This window comes from Rhododendron vialii, chromosome 13a (assembly GCF_030253575.1).
Source record: "Rhododendron vialii isolate Sample 1 chromosome 13a, ASM3025357v1".
Taxonomy (NCBI): Eukaryota; Viridiplantae; Streptophyta; class Magnoliopsida; order Ericales; family Ericaceae; genus Rhododendron; species Rhododendron vialii.
Window position 1 is genome coordinate 27,937,501 of NC_080569.1, and position 20,129 is coordinate 27,957,629.

A 20,129-nucleotide genomic window follows, 5' to 3' on the forward strand; every position below is an offset into this window, starting at 1 on the left:
CTAGAATCAACAGTTTCAAAAGAGATAAAGTGCTAGTTAAAGATAAAAGACAACAAATGCTCAAACGATTAGATGAGATCCAACTAAGTATGAACGCATCAAGGAACTTCCAAATAAACTATAGATCTGACAAACCTCAATGAGTTCCCCCCCCCCCCCCCCCAAAAAAAAATAAATAAATAAATAAATTCATATAGGGTAAGAACACTGTTGACATTGTGGAGCAACATCGTCTCTAAAAGAATTCCTGATTTGTAGATAAATATTGGTTCAAAGACAAAACTAAACTCTCAAGAAAAATCTCACGAATCAATTCTTTGCCTGAAGAGACGGGAGAAAAACACAACAAACAGAAGAGTATAAGGTCTTCCTCTTCAACAGCCCTACAAGGGTGTGAAAGCCTAGGGGAGAGGGAGAGGAAAGATATTGGCGACTAGGATTTTGTGTTTGTGTGAGAGAGAGAGAGAAAGAGAGAGAGAGTCCAGTCAACTTCACTGATTTAGTTCACCGTGGAGTGTGGTCCAAAATCCTATCCTAATATATAAGGGAAAATTTCAAAATACCCCTCAACTTTTACACCAAAATTCAATTAGCCTCCCAACTTTTAAAAACTTTAATTTTACTCCCAACGTTATCTTCTGTTAATCAAAATGCCTTCTTCCGTCCGAATGACTAACGAATTTCGTTAAAAGCTCTGTTAAATAGCGTCTTGATCGAATTTCGATGATCCGAGCCGCTCAATGTGTTCAAAACTTAATTTTAAAAGTACCCGCTAGAAATCAGCAAAAAAAATGATCGAAAAAAGGGCTTCAGCAAAAAAACTGTTCAGATGAAGCCATTTCCGGTCATTTTTTTTGCTGATTTCTCGCGGGTACTCTTAAAATCACGTTCTAATCACATTGAGCGACTCGGATCATCGAAATTCAATCGGAAAAGGGGAGGTGCAGACCGAAGCAAAATCCGGACGTCCGGGCTTTGAACAAAATCTTGATCGATCTGCACCTCCCCTTTCCCAATCGAATTTTGATGATCCGAACCGCTCAATATAATTCAAATGTGATTTTAAATGTACCCGCGAGAAATCAACAAAAAAAATGATCGGATATGGCTTCATCTGAATAGTTTTTTATTGAACTATTTCAATAAAAAACTGTTCAGATGAAACCTTTTTCGGTCATTTTTTGCTGATTTCTCGCGGGTACCCTTAATATCACATTTTGACAATATTAAGCGGCTCGGATCATCGAAATTCGATCGGGACGCTATTTAACGGAGGCTTTAACGAAATTCGTTAGTTATTCGGAGGAAATGGTGCGTTTTGATTAACGGAAGATAATGTTGGGAGTAAAATTGAAGTTTTTAAAGGTTGGGAGTCTAATTGAATTTTGGTGTAAAGGTTGGGGGGTATTTTGAAATTTTACCAGTATATAAAGCATAAGGTTTAGACCAATTGCAAAAATAGTCTCTTTAGTTTGCTCTCTATCTCAATTTGGTCCCTTTCATTTCCAAATTGGCTTGATATTGACCTTCAAGTTTTAGATTTGTGTCATTCTAGTGCAATGGATACCATAAGTTAGTTTTTCGACGGAGAGAAACCGTACTCGTGTTCCTCCTTAGATCATTGTAGATGGGCATTTAGATACTTTCATTTATTGAGTTACCTCATTAAATAGGAAAATTGTGGGTTCTTATTTGTTATGGCTTTTCCCTTTCAAATCATTGTATTGTTGCTTATTTCTTTAAGGGTTGAATACAAATCTTCTCCAAGTAAAAATTAAAGACATCACATGACCATGCATTAAGGTAAACACACACCTAACATATATAATTGCAAAAAACTTGTCACTTATATCCTTATCTGTGATTCAATGGTATTGGTCTTGTTATGGGAATACTATACATAACTATGGTGGTGGAAGAGCAACATGAGGGGAAAAAAGAGAATAAAGAAGAAGAGACTAAGAGCATCTCCAATCCATCCTCTAAAATACAAAAATAGAGAATGGATGTAACATATTGAGAGGAGATTTTGTAATTTATTCTCTCTATTTGCACTTTATGAGAGAATCTTGGAGGGACCCATGGTACTTTTTAGAGATTTTGTCTCCAAAATGAGAGTATGGTCTCTATTTTTTGAGACCAAATCTCTAGAAAGGACGTTGGGTCCCTCAAATATTCTATCATAAAGTGAAAAAAGATTAGATAAATTATAAAAAATTTCCTCAATATGTCATATAAATTCTCTATTTTTGTATTTTAGAGATTGGTTGGAGATGCTCTAAGGTGATCCTTGATGAGAAAAAAATTTGAATTGACAATTTTGCCCCTAAGAATTGGTCACGTGACTTGCACATGGGCTTCCTTTCATACGAAGGTAATTACCACCGTTATTTATTGGGCTAAATTGACATGTATATAAAGTTTAAAGGTTAAAATTGAGCCAATTGAAAGTGAAGGTACCAAATTGAGACAATAAGAAAACTACAAGGACAATTATGTTATTATTAAATTCATGTACATCTCTTTGTAACTGAGTTGGAATAAAAAAATAAAAATAAATTATCGGCAAGTTGCAATATATATAATTACAAATTAACTTTGCAATGCCACTTCCTCTGTATATATACAACACCAGAATTCTCTCTATAGATCATCACATGCTCTTAGTAGTGTACTTGAAATTTGAGAGAGTAATTGGCTAGGATGTCAAAGTTGTTGATTTGCACTAGTATTTTTATGTTGGTGTTGATTTCATGTGGGAGAAATACTACTGCAAGGCATGGTCTGAAGCCAATAGGGATTGCCAGAGAAGCATTAGAAGTGCATTTCAGAAGACTAGCGGAGGAAAATCCCGACAGGTTGCCTAAAAATCAGCCTGAACGGAACGTACCTGCTGGACCTGATCAACATCACCACGTTTAGGCAATTGGAGTACTCATTATGGACTTGTATCCAGTCATATATCATGAATATTATCAAGCCCATGATCCGAATTATTAACTTAGGCCTTTATAGTTTGCAGTCAATGCATGTGCATTTCTCTCTCTCTCTCTCTCTCTCTCTCTCTCTCTCTCTCTCTCTCTCTCTCTCTCTCTCTCTCTCTCTCTACCATACTCATGGTATATAAAAAGAGCAATACGACATACGTACACTTATACCAACTACGTACACTTTCGACATACACTATACCAAGTGCACTTTTAAGTGCGATGAAACTATCGAAATGAAAAAGAACTTTGTAAGAGAATATTAAATGCCATATAGATGGAAAATTGTTCTTCAAGAGCCATCAAATCTTTCAAACTGATCCAATTCTCTTTGGATCTGTTTGTAAGAGTGAAAATAATAGAAAGGAAAAAAAGATACTTTTTCGATGTTTGATTAACATGAAAATGGTAGAAAGTGTGAGAAAGTATAACTTATGATATGGTTTCATAGCTTTTACTTTCTTGTTAAGAACACAAGATTGTTTTATTTACTTGTGAACGCTGTCACTTGTTAATTATAACACTTACCATTATGCCTATAATTTTTTTTCTTTTCTACCATGAATCATATGGATTAGTATATTAAGGGTAAGTTGGTAACAATAAAAAAAAATTCTTACAAGATTCCCTCAAAACTTTCTTTTCAATCAAACACGTAAAAGTAAATAAATTTCTTTTGACTTTCTTTTATTTTACTTCACTTTCTCTTATTTTTATTTTCTAGCTTAAATTTTCTTTTTCTCGCTGTTTTTTTTTTTTTTTGTTATTTTTTCCTTTGTTACCCATACGTCGAGATTAAGCTAAAGTTTTGTACTTATACCAAGAGAGACAAAGGATCCACAGATGAGCAACTATTCCAACCACGAGGCTTGTTAGCCAAGTGGTCATCCGATCTTGATTACAACACTTTTCTTGGATGACCAAACTAAACATATGCCTGCAGATTAAAACTTTGGCCAAGAAAAATTCAGTGAGAGAAGAACATGTGACAAATGAAAAAGAGTGACTATTGTCTTCACATTGCCTCTCCTTTACCATGAATCTTAGATAACAAAGTGTCGATATTATGAATCAATTTCCTGAATGTTGCAGTTGGTAACGCTTCAGTGAACAAATTTGCAACGTTGATATTACTTGAACGTCTCTTTTGGACATTAATATCCACTCTTCAAGACTTCAAGAGGAATTTTGGTGAAAACGCGCTTAATTCATTCGCACGCAAATGATTTAACCTGATCTCTTGATTTGCCTTATGCATGCAACATTATTCTCATATACACCATCTATCCCAAAATAATAGGCTTCTATGTAAAGATGTGTTATTTTTGGATCAACAATTAAAGTACTTGTACATGATTTTTCGAGTTTGTTCGCACCAAATGAAGATCTTTATCAGGTCTCCAATTTGATGTAGAAAAATTCAAAAAATAAATTATGAACGGAAATGCTTTATTGTTTGAATTTTGATCCAATTCTACATGTCTTTTTGTTGGAGACTATCAAACTGGGACAGAAGGCATATATAATATTATGGCCATCTTTGAACATAGTTCATTTCTTTCTCGAATACGCTCAATCATAGACCTTAACGAAATGCAGTTCGATCTGATTTGCCTCATGGAAGATGGGAATTTTTCGACAGTGCTTAGAAGAAGTGACGGCTACTTAATGTTTGTTTCATAGAATTAATGTTATGATACTGCAGTTTCGCAATAAGTAAATACATAAGTATCATGTTTGTGAGTACGTGGGCTTTATGCTGATCAAACAAATAGCCGGCATCAGCGTACGTAACTGGTTAAGCGTGCATGAGACTTTCATTCATCTATTTGAGAAGATAAGTCCAGGATAGTCATTCCACGAGAATAACACAAAGTTAATGTATAGGATTCAATTATGATGTCTTAGAGTTGGAGCCAAACTGTATCGTGCATGGCAATGATTTGACAGAGACTACTACATTATCAAGCCAAGTGCATGCATGTATTTAGCAATATAGGAGTCCATAGGAGCACCAATTGTACTTAATTATGGTACTTCGGCGGTGGTGGGTTTTGGTCTCGGGCTGTTGGTGTAAGTGAATAGGTTTAGGGTTTTGTTTTTATCTTTTCGGTTGGGTGTGGTGTTTGGGCTTGGGCTTTTGTTCGTGTGTTAGGGTACCGTTTGTTGGTTCCTTACCAACAGGCTTTTGGGTGTTTTCTTTTGCTGTTTTAAAACAAAAATTGTGAGGTGATCTGTAGTGATAGGTTGAACTTGTTTTCATTGTATGATGCTCCATTTGGTTGAGCTTGTGTTCTTTGTTTACGCTCCTTGGTGTATTACTACAGGGTTTGTTTTTGTAAAAAAAAAAAAAAAAGATAGAGATTTTTTTTGTGTGGATAACTTAATTAAGATTTTATTAAGAAAAAACCAATAACAGGATCACAAGGGGCATATATACCCCGAAACAAAGCCATATACACAGCAAATCCTATCTAAATAAGTTGACTACAACTAGACAGGAAAACAAAGGCGCAAGAACCAACCAAATTAATACATCAAAACAAGGCACAAACAAGCTTAAGACCTAACCAATTGGTTACAGAGTAACCTATTCTCATCTGACCGCTTCATTTTCCGTAAGGAAATTAAGATTCTAGAAATTAAGATTCTAAGATCAGAAGCAGCTGGAGAAATAACCGCATGCTTGAGAATCAAGACAAACACGCTTGAAACTTCTCCTATTCCTTTCCATCCATAGATGATATACGGCTGCATGCAGCCACAGAAAATTTAAAGAGAGAGAATGATATGGATCTTCGTTCACATCAAACGATTGAATATTATAGAACTGGTCAAGTGATGTTGTTTATCCATATAAAAGTGTTTCAGGACCTTTTCTATGGAGGCTGATTGACGAACAAAGATTTCAATTGACATATACTCGATGTGCAAATTGAGCAAAATTTGGTTCTGTCAAGAACTTTCATCCCGAACTCATCCTTTATTTCGATCAGGACCTTTTCTATGGAGGTTGATTGACAAACAAAGGTTTCAATTGACACATAGTCGATGTTCAAATAGAGCAAAATTAATTTGGTTCCGTTAAGAACTTTCGTCCCGAACCGAACTCATCCTTTAGACCGTTTGTATTTTTTTTTTTGGTTAGTTTCTACAAGAATTTTGTCATAGACATAACAATATTATATCAAATTGATCATAGTGTAATTCCTTTATAAAAATCATGGACAAACTGGATCAATAGTTCCATCTTTTATTAAATACTCGCTTAGGCTTTTAGCCCAAATGGAGAGTTTTGTAGCTTGATATAATAAACGTCGACCTTGGAATTTGAACTATATATTTTATAGTCATGTCATGTTCTTCGTGGATTTCATATTCATCTCACTATCCAGTAATTCATTTCAATAAGTAGTGACTCGGCCGACAAGATGCATATCCAAACATGCATTCATTAAACTTCTAAGATATCTAAAAATCTAAAATGTAATGATTTCAATCATCAAAGTGGGTCGTGCATTGACCCACACACAAAAGACATGATCCTTTAGTAAGCGGAGAGGATTCTATTTCTTTTTTATATTCCCTTTGTTGGGGTGGGAGGGCCGGCGGTGATGCATTTGTCGACATTTACAAGGAGAAATTGACACTGACAATATTTAGGATTTTAAAGTGTTAGAGGAGGGAGTACTAATGATTCGAGTGCCCCTGGGCCGGCCGGGCACCGCCACATGGTGTCAGAGGTCAATCTTCACCACCTCACATTTGCATAAGATCCGTACACTTTATCGCAAGGCTCATGTAATGTATGGCGGTAAAAGGCTCTCGGACACCATGCATGTGGCGGTGCACCAGAAGAATTGAATAATTTTTCGTGGAGAAGGATATTGGATAGCTTTCTTTTTAATAGGTACCATGTATAATGGAGTAATAAAAGTTGTTTTAGGCGAACTTTGCCAGATACGGCGCATTTAATCCTAATAAACCTTCTTTTATCCACATTCATCAGAGGTGACAAGATATAGCAATTCCATGACTAGATTGACATTCATGCTCACGTGAAAAGGGCCGAATCAAAGATTCTGCCTTGGACGAGTTTAAACAAGGACCAAAAGAGATAAAAATAAAATAAAGAAAGAAAGAAGTTTTCGAAAATGACAAGAAATTCTGAACTAGACAAAAATTATGGGGGCGAAAGGAGTACTTTTCGCCAATGGGCTCTAGCCTAGTTGGTATCTTCTGGTCCTTCTCATGTGAGAGGCCAAGGTTCGAGCCCCATCATGAGCATTTGGAATTCATAATTATAGATAGCCTCTGAAACTCATCGTGGACTCTACTAACTCCCTGCTAACTAATGCATATAATATTGTTGTGTGTGTGTGTGTGTGTGGGTGGGGTTACTATTCATAAGCCTACGTTGTAGAAGCCTACCTTTGGTTGTATCTTGAATACAACCACACAATCGTTGAGTTAATTGCCCTGGTTGCATAATAATGGAAAGGAGTACTTTTCATAAGCCTACCTTTGGTTGTATCTTGAATACAACCACACAATCGTTGAGTCAATTGCCCTTGTCGCATAATAATGTCATTTGGCAAAGTAGTTTAGGTATGTATTCTTTTCCATCTTCGTACAGTTACCGGCAGCAGGGGTAGAGTGGAGTCAGGCTTGCAAGTGTTTGGCTTATACATATAGTGAATTTCGTCGATTGATCTGGCTTTTACAATCGAACCAATTCGACTGTCAGCATGCAATCTCTGGTCTGGCTATTGATTGGTCTCTATACCTACTCGATCAACCTAATTCCCAGCTGATGATTCAGAAATTGTGATGTGTTAGACTATAGTTGTAGGGAACATGATGTGTGCCACATTCATTTTTTAGAGCTGACCATCTATAGCAATACGAAAATCTAACCTATCATGTGGTTGAGTGCTACCCAGAGAAGCTATGCGGCTTTTGTGATGGAATACAGACTTGAATTATGTAATTCTTGTTAGAATAGTTTAGTCCCACATCGAGTAGTCATGTTATGTAATGGGTCTCAACATAATATAAATAAAGCTCTTTATGTGTTAGGGTTAGTTAACACCCTATACACTTTTCCTTCTCTCTTACAACATGATATCAGAGCGGGTTCTTTACTTCAATCTTAAACCACCACAACCCCAGCCTAAACCCTAGCCTCTGTACATAATCCCTAAAATCCTAATCCTAGCCTCCGCCTTAACTTTAACCCTAACCGATTACTGTTCACGGCGTACTGTTCACCGATTACTATTCAAGACGTTACTGTTCACCGATTACGGTTCATGCCGTACTGTTCACAGATTAATGTTCACGACATACTGTTCACCGATTACTATTCATGACGTTACTGTTCATCGACGTTACTGTTCATCGCGCTGTCCATCGCCTTGCTGTTCTGCCTCTGGTATTGTATCTTTGACTACTTATTTGCTAACCTTTTCATGCGTTATCGTCTTCTGGATGTTATTTGTTGATGTTCATGCAATTGGGTTCAGTTGTTGTTCGCTTTGATTCACAGAGTCTGCAGTTATTAGTTGTGACAGATCTGTTATGTTGGAGTTGCTGATATTGGGTACCGATGCAGTTTGGTGACGGTGTTAGTATATTAATTGATGTTGTTGATTAGTAGTTACTGATATTCCGCTTGGTTGGTATTGATTTGGTTGCGTACTGGTTATTTACTAGTTATTGGTTGTTGCCTCTCCGTTGATCGGTAAAATGTCTGAGCAGAAGAAGGATCTTGAGTCTGGTACTGTTTCTAGCTCTGGTTCTACTTTCGTTGGTAGCTCATCGAGTGGTTCTTGGTCTCGCGAAAGACGCCCTATTACCTCAACACCATTAAATGGGGGCAATTATGTTCTTTGGGCTAAAGCTGTTAAGGTGTATTATATGGGTCAGTTTAAGGACTCCTATTTGACTGATGAACCTCCTGATGGACCCACATATAGGGCATGGAAAGCTGTTGATGCTCATGTTCGTTCAGAGTTACGGAATAGTATGACGGAACAGGTTGTCAGTACGCTAATGTTCTGTGATACCGCTAAAGAGGTGTGGACCCAAGCAAAAGAATTATATTCAGGTATCGACAATCTCCATCGCACATATGACCTTCATCGGTCTTTCTTTGATATATCTCAAGGTGCTGATTCTTTTGAAGATTATTATGCCAAGTTTCGGCGCATTTGCAATGAATTAGATATCTGTGAGCCACTATCTATTGATATTCAGGTTATGCGGCGCCAACGTGATCGCATGCGGGTTACTCGTTTCTTATCTGGTGCATCATTTGATTTTGGTCCTATGGATAATCAGATTTTGGGGAGTCATGACTTACCTTCTCTTAGCGAGGTATTCAATCGTCTCCGACAGTCGTCGTCTATTTCTACTCCGACTTCTGGCCATTCTGCTATGAGTTCTACTATTTCTGACGGCTCTGTTTTCTCTGTTAGCTATGGTCGTGGACGCGGCCATGAGTCTGGGTTTAGTGGTCGTGATCGCAACTATGGGGTGAGCGGTCATGGCTTTGGCAGTTGTGAATCTGGGTTTGGTGGTCATGGTCCTGACTTTGGAGGTCGTGGAGGCCGTGGTTTTGGTCGCGGCTTTGGTGGCCGTGATTCTGTTTTTGATACTCGTGGAGGTCGCACATCAAGAGGAGGTGGCCGTGGTCGCGATCGTGATTCTAGATTTTATACTCATAGTTGGGGAACAAATCATACGGCAGAGTTCTGTTACAATCTTCATGATTTTCCCCAGGCTCATCAGGCTGCTAGCTCTCAAGATACTGGACAGTTTACTCAATCTTCTGTCGATAGTGTGGCTATTCCAGTTGAGGAGTACCAGCGTTTTTTGTCATTTCAGGATGCGATAGGATCTTCTACTGCTACGCTCGCTCAGACCGATACATCTGTTTCTTATGTTGCCTCATCTTCTTCCTCTCCCTGGGTTATTAACTCAGGTGCCACTGATCATATGACTGGTACATCTATTTTCTTTGATCGATAACCCGTTGGTAGACCATCTAATGTTACCTTAGCTGATGGCTCTACCACGGCTGTTTCTAGTTTTGGTTCCGTCTCTGTCACTTCCTCTATTACTTTGTCATCTATTTTACATGTTCCTCGTTTACCGTTTAATCTTATGTTTGTGAGCCGCCTTACAAAATCTTTAAACTATTCCGTCACATTTCTTCCTCATGGCTGTGTTTTTCAGGATCTCAAGACGGGGAAGAAGATTGGTGGGGGCACTGAGCGAGGTGGCCTATATTACCTGACTGATCCTCAGCCTGCAGCTCTTCAGACATCAGAATCTCCCTACCAACAGCACTGTCGTCTTGGTCATCCCTCTCTTCAGAGTCTGAAGCACCTTGTGCCCTCCTGTCGTTCCATTAATAAGTTGGTTTGTGAAGTTTGTGAGTTTAGTAAACACCGTAGAGTCACTTTTTTACCTAAGGTTGAGCGTCGCGCGCCACGTCCTTTTCAGTTAGTTCATTCAGACATTTGGGGGCCTATTCATATGCCCAGTGTTTCTAGTTTTCAGTATTACATTATTTTTGTGGATGATTTTTCTCGTATCACATATCTTTATTTAATGAAAGAGTGATCTGAATTGAAATCCGTTTTTCAAACTTTTTACATGGAAGTCAAAACTCAATTTGATACTTCTGTTAAGATATTTCGTTCAGATAATGCCCGCAAATATTTTCACCATCTACTTTCTCAGCTTTTCGCTGATCATGGCATTGTCCACCAATCGTCGTGCTCTCGGACCCCACAACAAAATGGAGTTGCTGAGCGCAAAATTAGGCACTTATCTGAGGTTATGCGTGCTCTATTATTTCAAATGCAGGTTCCTAAGTCCTATTGGAATGACGCCATTCTCACTGCATGTTACCTAATTAACCGTATGCCTTCTACGGTCTTAGGTGGTCAGGTTCCCCATACGGTGTTATTTCCTGGTCAGCCTCTCCACTCTCTCCCTCCTCGAGTTTTCGGGTGTACCTGTTATGTTCACGCTTTTGACCCTGATAGGAGTAAACTTGATCCTCGGTCTCTTAAGTGTATCTTTCTGGGATACTCACACACCCAAAAAGGATATCGTTGTTACTCTCATTCTTTACGTCATCACTTTGTCTGTGCTGATGTCACGTTTAAGGAGTCGTTGCCATATTACTCGGATCCTGTTACTACTACCGACCTTCTTCCCCTTGAGTCTGTATTACCTATGTCTGTTCCTACTGGCACTGTTTCACCCAACCCTTTGCAGGTATATATTCGTCGTTTTTCGGCACCAGCATCGTCTCTGCCTCCGCCTCCTAATCCACTCCAGTTTGCCGAAATCTCCGTGCCCATGCCTCTGTCTTCTCCCCCGTCGCCGGATCCACCTGGCCCTTGTTATCCGACTCGTGAGAATCGTCGTCCCCCCGGTAAAATATGGTTATACTAATATCTCGGGCACTTTTCATCCTATTTCTCGATTTATCTCTTATGCTCATCTCTCTCCATCCCTTCGTGCTTTCACTACTACTGTTTCCTCTGTTTATGTTCCTAAAAATGTTCAGAAGGCAATATCCAGGTCTGAGTGGCGGATAGCTATGGTGGATGAAATGTCTGCTCTTCATACTAATGGCACATGAGAGTTGGTTACTCTTCCAGCTTGAAAATCTACTGTTGGCTGTCGTTGAGTTTATATTGTCAAGTATCTCCCTGATGGCACTGTTGAGCGTCACAAAGCTCGCCTGGTTGCTAAAGGCTACACCCAGACTTATGGTGTTGATTATTCCGATACGTTCTCTCCTATTGCCAAGCTTTGCTCTGTGCGGATTCTTATTTCTCTTGCCGCCAATCTTGGTTGGCCATTGTTTCAGCTTGATGTCAAAAACGCATTTCTCCATGGCGATCTCCAAGAGGAAGTTTATATGGAGCAACCGTCTGGGTTTGTTGCTCAAGGGAAGCATTATAAGGTATGTCGTCTTTGCAAGGCACTTTATGGACTTAAGCAATCCCCTAGAGCATGGTTTGGCAAGTTTAGTGAGGCTATTTTGAGGTTTGGCATGCGTCGAAGTCACTCAGATCATTCTGTATTTTCCCTTATGTCAGCTCGGGGAAAAGTATTGCTCATTTCTATGTTGATGACATTATTATTACTGGAGATGATCAGAAAGGGATCGAAGAGCTAAAACAGTTCTTACATAGTCAATTTCACACTAAAGACTTGGGTAAGCTACGGTATTTCTTGGGTATTGAGGTAGCAAGGTCTAAGGATGGTATCAGTTTGTCCCAGAGAAAATATGTGTTGGATATTCTAGAAGAGACATGTTTGTTGGGAGCCAAACCTGTGGAGACTCCGATGGATCCTAATGTCAAGCTTTGCGTTGATCAGGGGGAGGAGTTTCCTCATCCGGACCAATATCGTCGCTTGGTTGGTAAGTTGAATTATCTTACCAATAGTCGTCCTGATATCTCGTTTGCTGTTAGTGTGGTGAGTCAATTCATGTCTGCTCCTCGTCTTCCACATTGGGAAGCTTGTATTTGCATTGTGAAGTATCTTAAGTCTCATCCTGGACGTGGCTTATTTTACCGTTCCAATGGTCATCTGCGTGTTAAGGCATTTACTGATGCAGATTGGGCAGGGTCACCTTCTGATAGACCTTCAACAACTGGTTACTGTACTTTTATTGGTGGCAACCTAGTTACTTGGAAAAGTAAGAAGCAGACTGTGGTTGCAAGGTCCAGTGCGGAAGCAGAATATTGTGCTATGGCTCATACTACATGTGAGGTTGTTTGGCGGAGATCATTTCTTGAGGAGCTGGGATTTCGGGTCAAATTGCCCATTCCTATGTACTGTGACAATCAGGCGGCGAAACATATTGCCTCGAATTCGGTGTTTCATGAGAGAACCAAGCATATTGAGGTAGATTGTCACATTGTTCGCGAGAAGATTGACAGTGGTGTGTTAGCTACTCCGTTTGTGTCTACTGGAGCTCAGTTGGCTGATATCTTCACCAAATCATTGTTCAAACCACGTTTAGAGTTGTTATGTAACAAGTTGGGACTTTGTGATATTTATTCTCCAGCTTGAGAGGGAGTGTTAGAATAGTTTAGTCCCACATCGGGTAGTCATGTTATGTAATGGGTCTCAACATAATATAAATAAAGCTCTTTATGTGTTAGGGTTAGTTAACACCCTATACACTTTTCCTTCTCTCTTACAACAATTCTAATTTCGATCGCCAGAGTAAAACATGTTGGTGATGAATTTGTTTACCTTTTGTCTCACGAGAGTTCTACTTACTTCGGACTTAACTTATGATTGTCTAGAGGAGAAGTGCTATCGGGCCTCCACCATGGGATCGACCCTTTTTCCAAGTATCCGCAACATTCTGAGGCAAGCTATAGCCAAAGGCCGCGAAGGGTTGCATTCATCAAGTACATAAAATGTTGGAGACAAATAGGGGTGATCTGATACTGGATGGAGATGATATTGCTTTTGCTAGCTTCAAGCTAGAAGGAGAGTCCAGTCATCGGTGGGAATTACGGTTAGGACCACGAATGCAGTGACGACAATGACCTGAAATAGTTCGAGAAGCTCTTCTTGGAAAATATTTCCCTACTCCTATGTAGCAGGCAATTAATATCCAGAACCAGAAGAAAGGAGGGATGATTGCGACCCAATATATGTCACGATGAACTGTCACGCCAGGCCTCTACAATTGCTCTTGGTGAGGATTCTAAGAGCGTACTCTGGCTCAATATTGATCAATGAGAGGGTGTTAACGGAGTCTCGAAAAGTATGGAAACAACAAAGGAAAGTAAACTCAGCAGTCGGGATCCATTGACATTCGCACCTCAAAAATTGAAATTTCTTTTAGTTTTCGCAAGGATGCGCAGCCTACTACGTCCTACATGGGGGCTCATACGCGCTCCTACAAATAGATACCACTTCAGTAGTTCCTTCCTCCACTGTTTCAGTTGCAACCACAAAGGCAGCAAAAGAATAAGAGGACGGTCTACTCGTCGTTATATATACGATGTGTGTAAATACAGAGCACGAGCAATGAGAGTGAGGGTTGCGTTACTAGTCCCCGCTCCTATAATTACAAACCAAAATTCCAGAATGTCAATATCGATGTTCATTGATGTATAAATATACATGGTTCGATATCAATTGATACATGACGGTGTCAATAGTAATAACACAGGTATTAATACTATGATCAAATTTGGGAAATTTACATAATTGGTCCTTTTAGTTTCATCTGAGTCACATTTTCGTCCTTCAAGTATCAATTGCAATTCTTTTGACCTTTAAGTTTGGTTTTTGTACCAAATTGGCCCAAATGATAACTTCTGTCAGTCAAACTGGACAGAAAAAATCAGATTGATGGCAGTTTGGACATTGCAATTCCTATCAAACTGGTCCAATTGATGATGTCTGCCCTCAATCTAATTTTTTTCCGTCCAGTTTGGCTAACAAACGTTATCAATTTGACTAACTTTGTACGAAACACTAAACTTAAAGGTCAAAAGAGTTGCAATTAATATTTTGAGGATGAAAATGAGACTCTGGTGAAACTAAGAGTACCATTCCTATAAATTTCCCATCTTATTTTATGTTATACGACTATTTTTTTTTATTTTTTTATGTTATCACTATGTTTTACGACTATGCCGCCACATAATATTTTACTAATTAGCATAATAAGATGACTAGACGTACAGGAGCACCACAGGCTTAGGTGCTTAAGTGGGGACAAATATCAAAGAGACTGCAATTTAGTAATTAAGGTATAGGATTTACATCAAAAAAGGCAGATCCACTTTAGATGGAGAGACAACGTATATACCATATCAAAAATTTTGTCAGCTTGTAGGCGCCATAGCATTATCATGTGTGTATATCTATATCAATCTTTCTACTTGTACTTTACAAAGATCTGTATTCTTGGAGACTTGCCCACTCTTATTTTTTTTTTTTTTGGTTTTGGGTAATGCAGCGTGTTTCAGACCAGCTTGTGCGTACCTCAAACTAATCTGTACAGCCCTTTCTTCCACAGTCGTTACACACGCTTACACATGAGGCCGGGTGAGATGGTTCCAAAAGATTCTCGTAAAGAGAATCGAAGTTGAGACATTAGGTGGGAACTAGCGAACTATTAAATCATAGATACCATTCGGCCAATCCCTTGAGGTTAGACTTGCGCACTTGCGTCCAGATTATATAAATAGGGCTATTCTACTTGATATGCTTCTTCAATTAGCGTAATATTGCCAAAACTAGTTGCTTCCCCTTTTGGTAGTTTCCTTGTCAAATTAGATGCCGAAACCCACCACCATCACAGTTTCAAAATTGCTCCTGTTCATTTTGTTTTCCCATTTGATAATTTCGAGAGGCGCTAGTCACAGTGGGATTCAGACTGCACGAAAGATAATTGATAGCAAACGCATTTTGCGAGAATTAGGGTTCGATTTCGGTGATGAGACGACGTATACTAGTAGAAGGAAAATGGTGGATAAGGAGAGAGCCGCACCGGCCGGCCCGGACCCTCCGCATCACCAAAAACCTCCAACATCGTCCTAGACACGATCCTCAACGTCTTTCCTTGCAACAAAAAACAGAATAACCGTTGCTGTTGGTCGTTTTCTGCTATTTCGAATGCTCTAATTTGCCACTGCAAAAAAACTGCTCTCATTAGGCTTTGTTGAGACTGTCTGGCCTTCCAATCCTCAGTTTTTTCTCCATTTCTTGCCCTGGACACTTTCACCACCAAATTAAATTACTACTTCCATGTCCTAATCCAACTTTACTGTTTGTTTGACAAGAACCTTGTACTAGATAGCTCTGATCTATCAAGAAAATGGTCATGTTAGATGTTTCTTTTCAAGTTCAATAGTGCGAATTGTCACTCACTCACATATAACATCTGACATCAACAAGTGACCTAATGAGTTCGCTACAGATAATCTTTGGAACGTATCGAAACATAAATTGCCAATGGGCTCTAGCCCAGATGATACTTCCTTGGCTCTCCCAACTGGGAGGTCTTGAGTTCAAACCTCGCTTTAGGCGTGGTAGCATTGAAACGTAAAATTTGCAATTTCTGAGCAGAGTCAAACTCAGGGAAACCCCTCCTCTAGAATCAAGGTCGAAAAAAAGGAAATTGTCAAAATACCAAAAAGGGATACATAATACTATCAAAGTAACTCATTGCAGGAAGGAATACATAATACTACTAGAGAGGCTATTGCGAATTGATTTCTTAAACCGCCAAGAAAATGCAACTCGTTTGAAAATTCAGATAGATAGAAAAATAAACCTTATTGTTATCGGTCTTAAACCGCCTAGCTGCAGACCACTCTGCATCCAACCACACACTTCCGAGGGCTTCTAGTGCACAACTTGCAAAAAAGAGAGAGACAAACCTTATTGTCATCGGTGTTATCCAATTTTCATTTTTTCGTCGTTTTGAACAATAGAAACTGGAATTGATTTCCCACTCCATTTTTTAACCTTCCACAACCCTTTTTTATGTTTATTTACGTAAGTTTACTACATCACCCCTTCATAGGTGAAAAAGTGAGCCAACAAAACAATGACATGTTAAATTCACGAGAACAGAGACAAAAAAAAAAAAAGAGAGTGAGTGAATGGTACAAAGGGTAGTGCGAAAATCAGTACGTAGCATAAAAGCATTCCAAGAAGTACAATCGGGGGTAAAAACCAATATGGTAGGACAAAAGGCATCTCGTCTAAAGTACTGTCATTTTATCGTAGTCATTTACCAACTTCACCATAATACAGGCATTTCACCGCAAGGAGATGAATACAGAAACTGGAAAATCTAAGGAACTGCATAAAAAACTAGAACAACAAAAGTCATGATTTTGTAGCCGAGACAACAGCAAATGCAAACACAAAAGGGCGAAAGATCGTACACGGTTTCACCTTCGGAAAGCCTTAAGGGGGTCATTAGGGTCAATCTCCCTTGTGGAAAGCCTTGAGGGGGCTGTTAGGGTCAATCGCCGCTATGAGGGGAAGATCTACCTTTAGAGTTTCTAGACTCAAACCAGCATCCCTCAATTTCTTGATCACTTCCTCGAACACAATCCTGTTTCCGCTCTGAGAGAGATGCAAACCATCTCTGCCGCCAAAATAGTTCAAAAATCATCACATGCTAATATGGTCATACATCAAAGAACACTAGTAAAGGAATGTTTATGATGGTATTAAACTATAGTCTCTTTCGTGAATTCTATCTTTTAATGATATGTCTACTGCATTAAAATTCAAAGCCTAGCTATGGGCCTTGCCCCAATTGTCATGTAGAGGCAACTACTGCACGACCTGTCATCTTGGCAAGAATCCTTTTCAAAACCCGGGGCCTATCTGTTTTCAAAATCGGGAATCTTTTTGCGAGGGATGATTTATACTTTTCAAAAAGGACTTGCAATATAAAATCCAACCAAGATTTTCTCATAAACTCTTGCCAAATGTCAGATATACCCGTTCTAACTCTCCCAACATGTTGATTTTATAGAGAACCAATACACGGTGATAGCCTTTGCCAACACCTCTAGAAAACCTAGAGGGAATCGTATGATTTTGGAACAAAACAATATCGTAGGAAGATTTAACAACCACCATCTGCAAAATTGGCATTGGCCTGTTAAGAAAATACTCTGCGAGGCTAAATCAATTTATCCAGATATCTTCTAAACACAATCTGAATGCACCAACCAAAGTTGGCAATAAAAATTCACATATTTGAATAGTCCGTATATAACCATTTTTTCATGGTAACTCATGTTTACCACATATTCCATGAAACAAGAAGAGCTACCATTATGCACTGCAACTCCATGTTGCCGAAATGAACTCACCGGACGGGACCACTAATTGCCACTGATTGGCAGATTTGACAGAAAGATTCAAATCAAGTTACTAGTGGCAAAGTAAAAGAGCACTCGATATGCAAGGAAATGGAGGGAATATGCCTTTTTCCAGTCAGGAAAGTCCACCATTTTGTTCCACAGATCAACCACCGGAATTCCACAGTCTTCAGCGACAGCAATACATGCACGGGCATAAGCACCAGCAGCCTCATTCGTCCTCTCTGGCAACCCCAACAGGTTCTCAACATTAGGATGCCTGCATTTGTTAAGAAGAAACATAAGGGTTATTTACCTGGCAGTTTCATTCCAAATTGAACTAATATAATAAATACATCCTTTTCTACAGTTGAAATTAAGATAAATTATAACCTTATAAAAAACTAGATGAGAAAATAAAGAGCGCAAAGAAGAACTTTACAGAAGGTGCCTATCTTCATCAATTGGTGGAGGGGTTATCAGAATAACATGGGTTGCAGCCCATCGTTTCCGAAACCCAATACAGATAAAAGCATAAGTAATGAGACTCGTAAGAAAAACAAACACATAAAGTTGCAGGTAGCAAGACTAGAAGTGGTTCCCTTAGCTTAGGGAGACTTCACGTCGACAACTTTGCATGAATCGCCTAGGAGGAATTCGATACTAGAATACTTTGTTATTTTACTGCGGGCATTGTATATTACAAGCACTAAAGGAGCCAATAATTGCACCATAACGATACAGAGGTTGAAGTCTTTGATATGTCTGAAAAGACCTAATCCAGCAAATAGAAAGAATCAGAAGATTTTATGAGAGGATCTCTTCTAGTGTTGAGCACTTCAACAAGGCCAGCAAGCACTCAATTTTCCACTGATATGAACCACAGGGCTTCCAAGCAAAAAACTGCAACATCACAAAATCTTATCAAGCCTGGCCTTTATTCATCTACTATGTCATGAAGTAACACTGACTGGTTAAAGATAAAAGACAACAAATGTCCAAACGATCAGATGAGATCCAACCAAGTAGGAACGCATCAAGGAACTTCCAAAAACCCTATAGATCTGACAAACCTCAATGAGTTGCCCCCCCAAAAAATATCATATAGGGTAAGAGCACTATTGACACGGATATCATTGTGGATCAACATCGTCTCTAAAAGAATTCCTGATTTGTAGATAAATATTGGTTCAAAGACAAAACTAAACTCTCAAGAAAAATCTCACTAATCAACTCGTTGCCTGAAGAGGCGGGAGAAAAACACAACAAAGAGAAAAGTATAATTAAGGTCTTCCCTTTCAACAGCCCTACAAGGGTGTGAAACCCTAAGGGAGAGGGAGAGGGAGAGGGAGAGGGAGAGAAAAGATATTGGTGACTAGGATTTTGTGTGTGTGTGTGAGAGAGAGAGAGAGAGTTCAGACGTGTCATCAACTCCTCCGATTTAGTTCACTGTGGAGTGTTGTCCAAAATCCTATCCTAGTATATTGTTAGATTTCTTATATTAACCAAGCTTAGGTGACTTAAATGAGCGATGTCGGAAAAGTCTAACATATATAAAGCATAAGGTTTAGATCAATTGCAAAAATACTCTTTAGTTTGCTTTCTATCTCAATTTCGTCCCTTCATTTCCAAATTGGCTTGATATTGACCTTCAAGTTTTAGATTTGTGTCATTCTAGTGCCATGGATAACATTAGTAATTAGTTTTTCAACGGAGAGAAACTGTACTTGTGTTCCTCCTTTGATCCTTGTAGATGGGCATTTAGATACTTTCATTATTTTATTGAGTTACCTCATTAAATAGGAAAATTGTGGGTTCTTATTTGTTATGGCTTTTTCCCTTCAAATCATTGTCTTGTTGCTTATTTCTTTAAGGGTTGAATACAAATCTTCTCCAAGTAAAAATTAAAGGCATCACATGACCATGCATTAAGGTAAACACACACCTAACATATATAATTGCAAAAAAACTTGTCACTTATATCCCTATCTGTGATTCAATGGTATTGGTCTTGTTGTGGGAATACTATACATAACTATGGTGGTGGAAGAGCAACAGGAGGGGAAAAAAGAGAATAATGAAGAAGAGACTAAGAGCATCTCCAATCCATCTTCTAAAACACAAAAATAGAGAATGGATATGGCACATTGAGGGGAGATTTTGTAATTTATTCTCTCTTTTTGCACTTTATGAGAGAATCTTGGAGGAATCCATAGTATGTTTTAGAGATTTGGTCTCCAAAATTGGA

General features: G+C 38.9%; 1 protein-coding gene across 1 annotated transcript; it reads left to right on the forward strand.

Moving 5' to 3' along the window:
• Nucleotides 1–8,573: 8,573 nt before the first annotated feature.
• LOC131313314 (uncharacterized) lies at nucleotides 8,574–10,367 on the forward strand. The gene is made up of 2 exons (XM_058341556.1): nucleotides 8,574–9,993; nucleotides 10,227–10,367. Exons 1-2 carry the CDS (start codon nucleotides 8,736–8,738, stop codon nucleotides 10,262–10,264), a joined length of 1,296 nt encoding a protein of 431 aa, XP_058197539.1. The 5' UTR covers nucleotides 8,574–8,735; the 3' UTR covers nucleotides 10,265–10,367.
• Nucleotides 10,368–20,129: the final 9,762 nt, after the last annotated feature.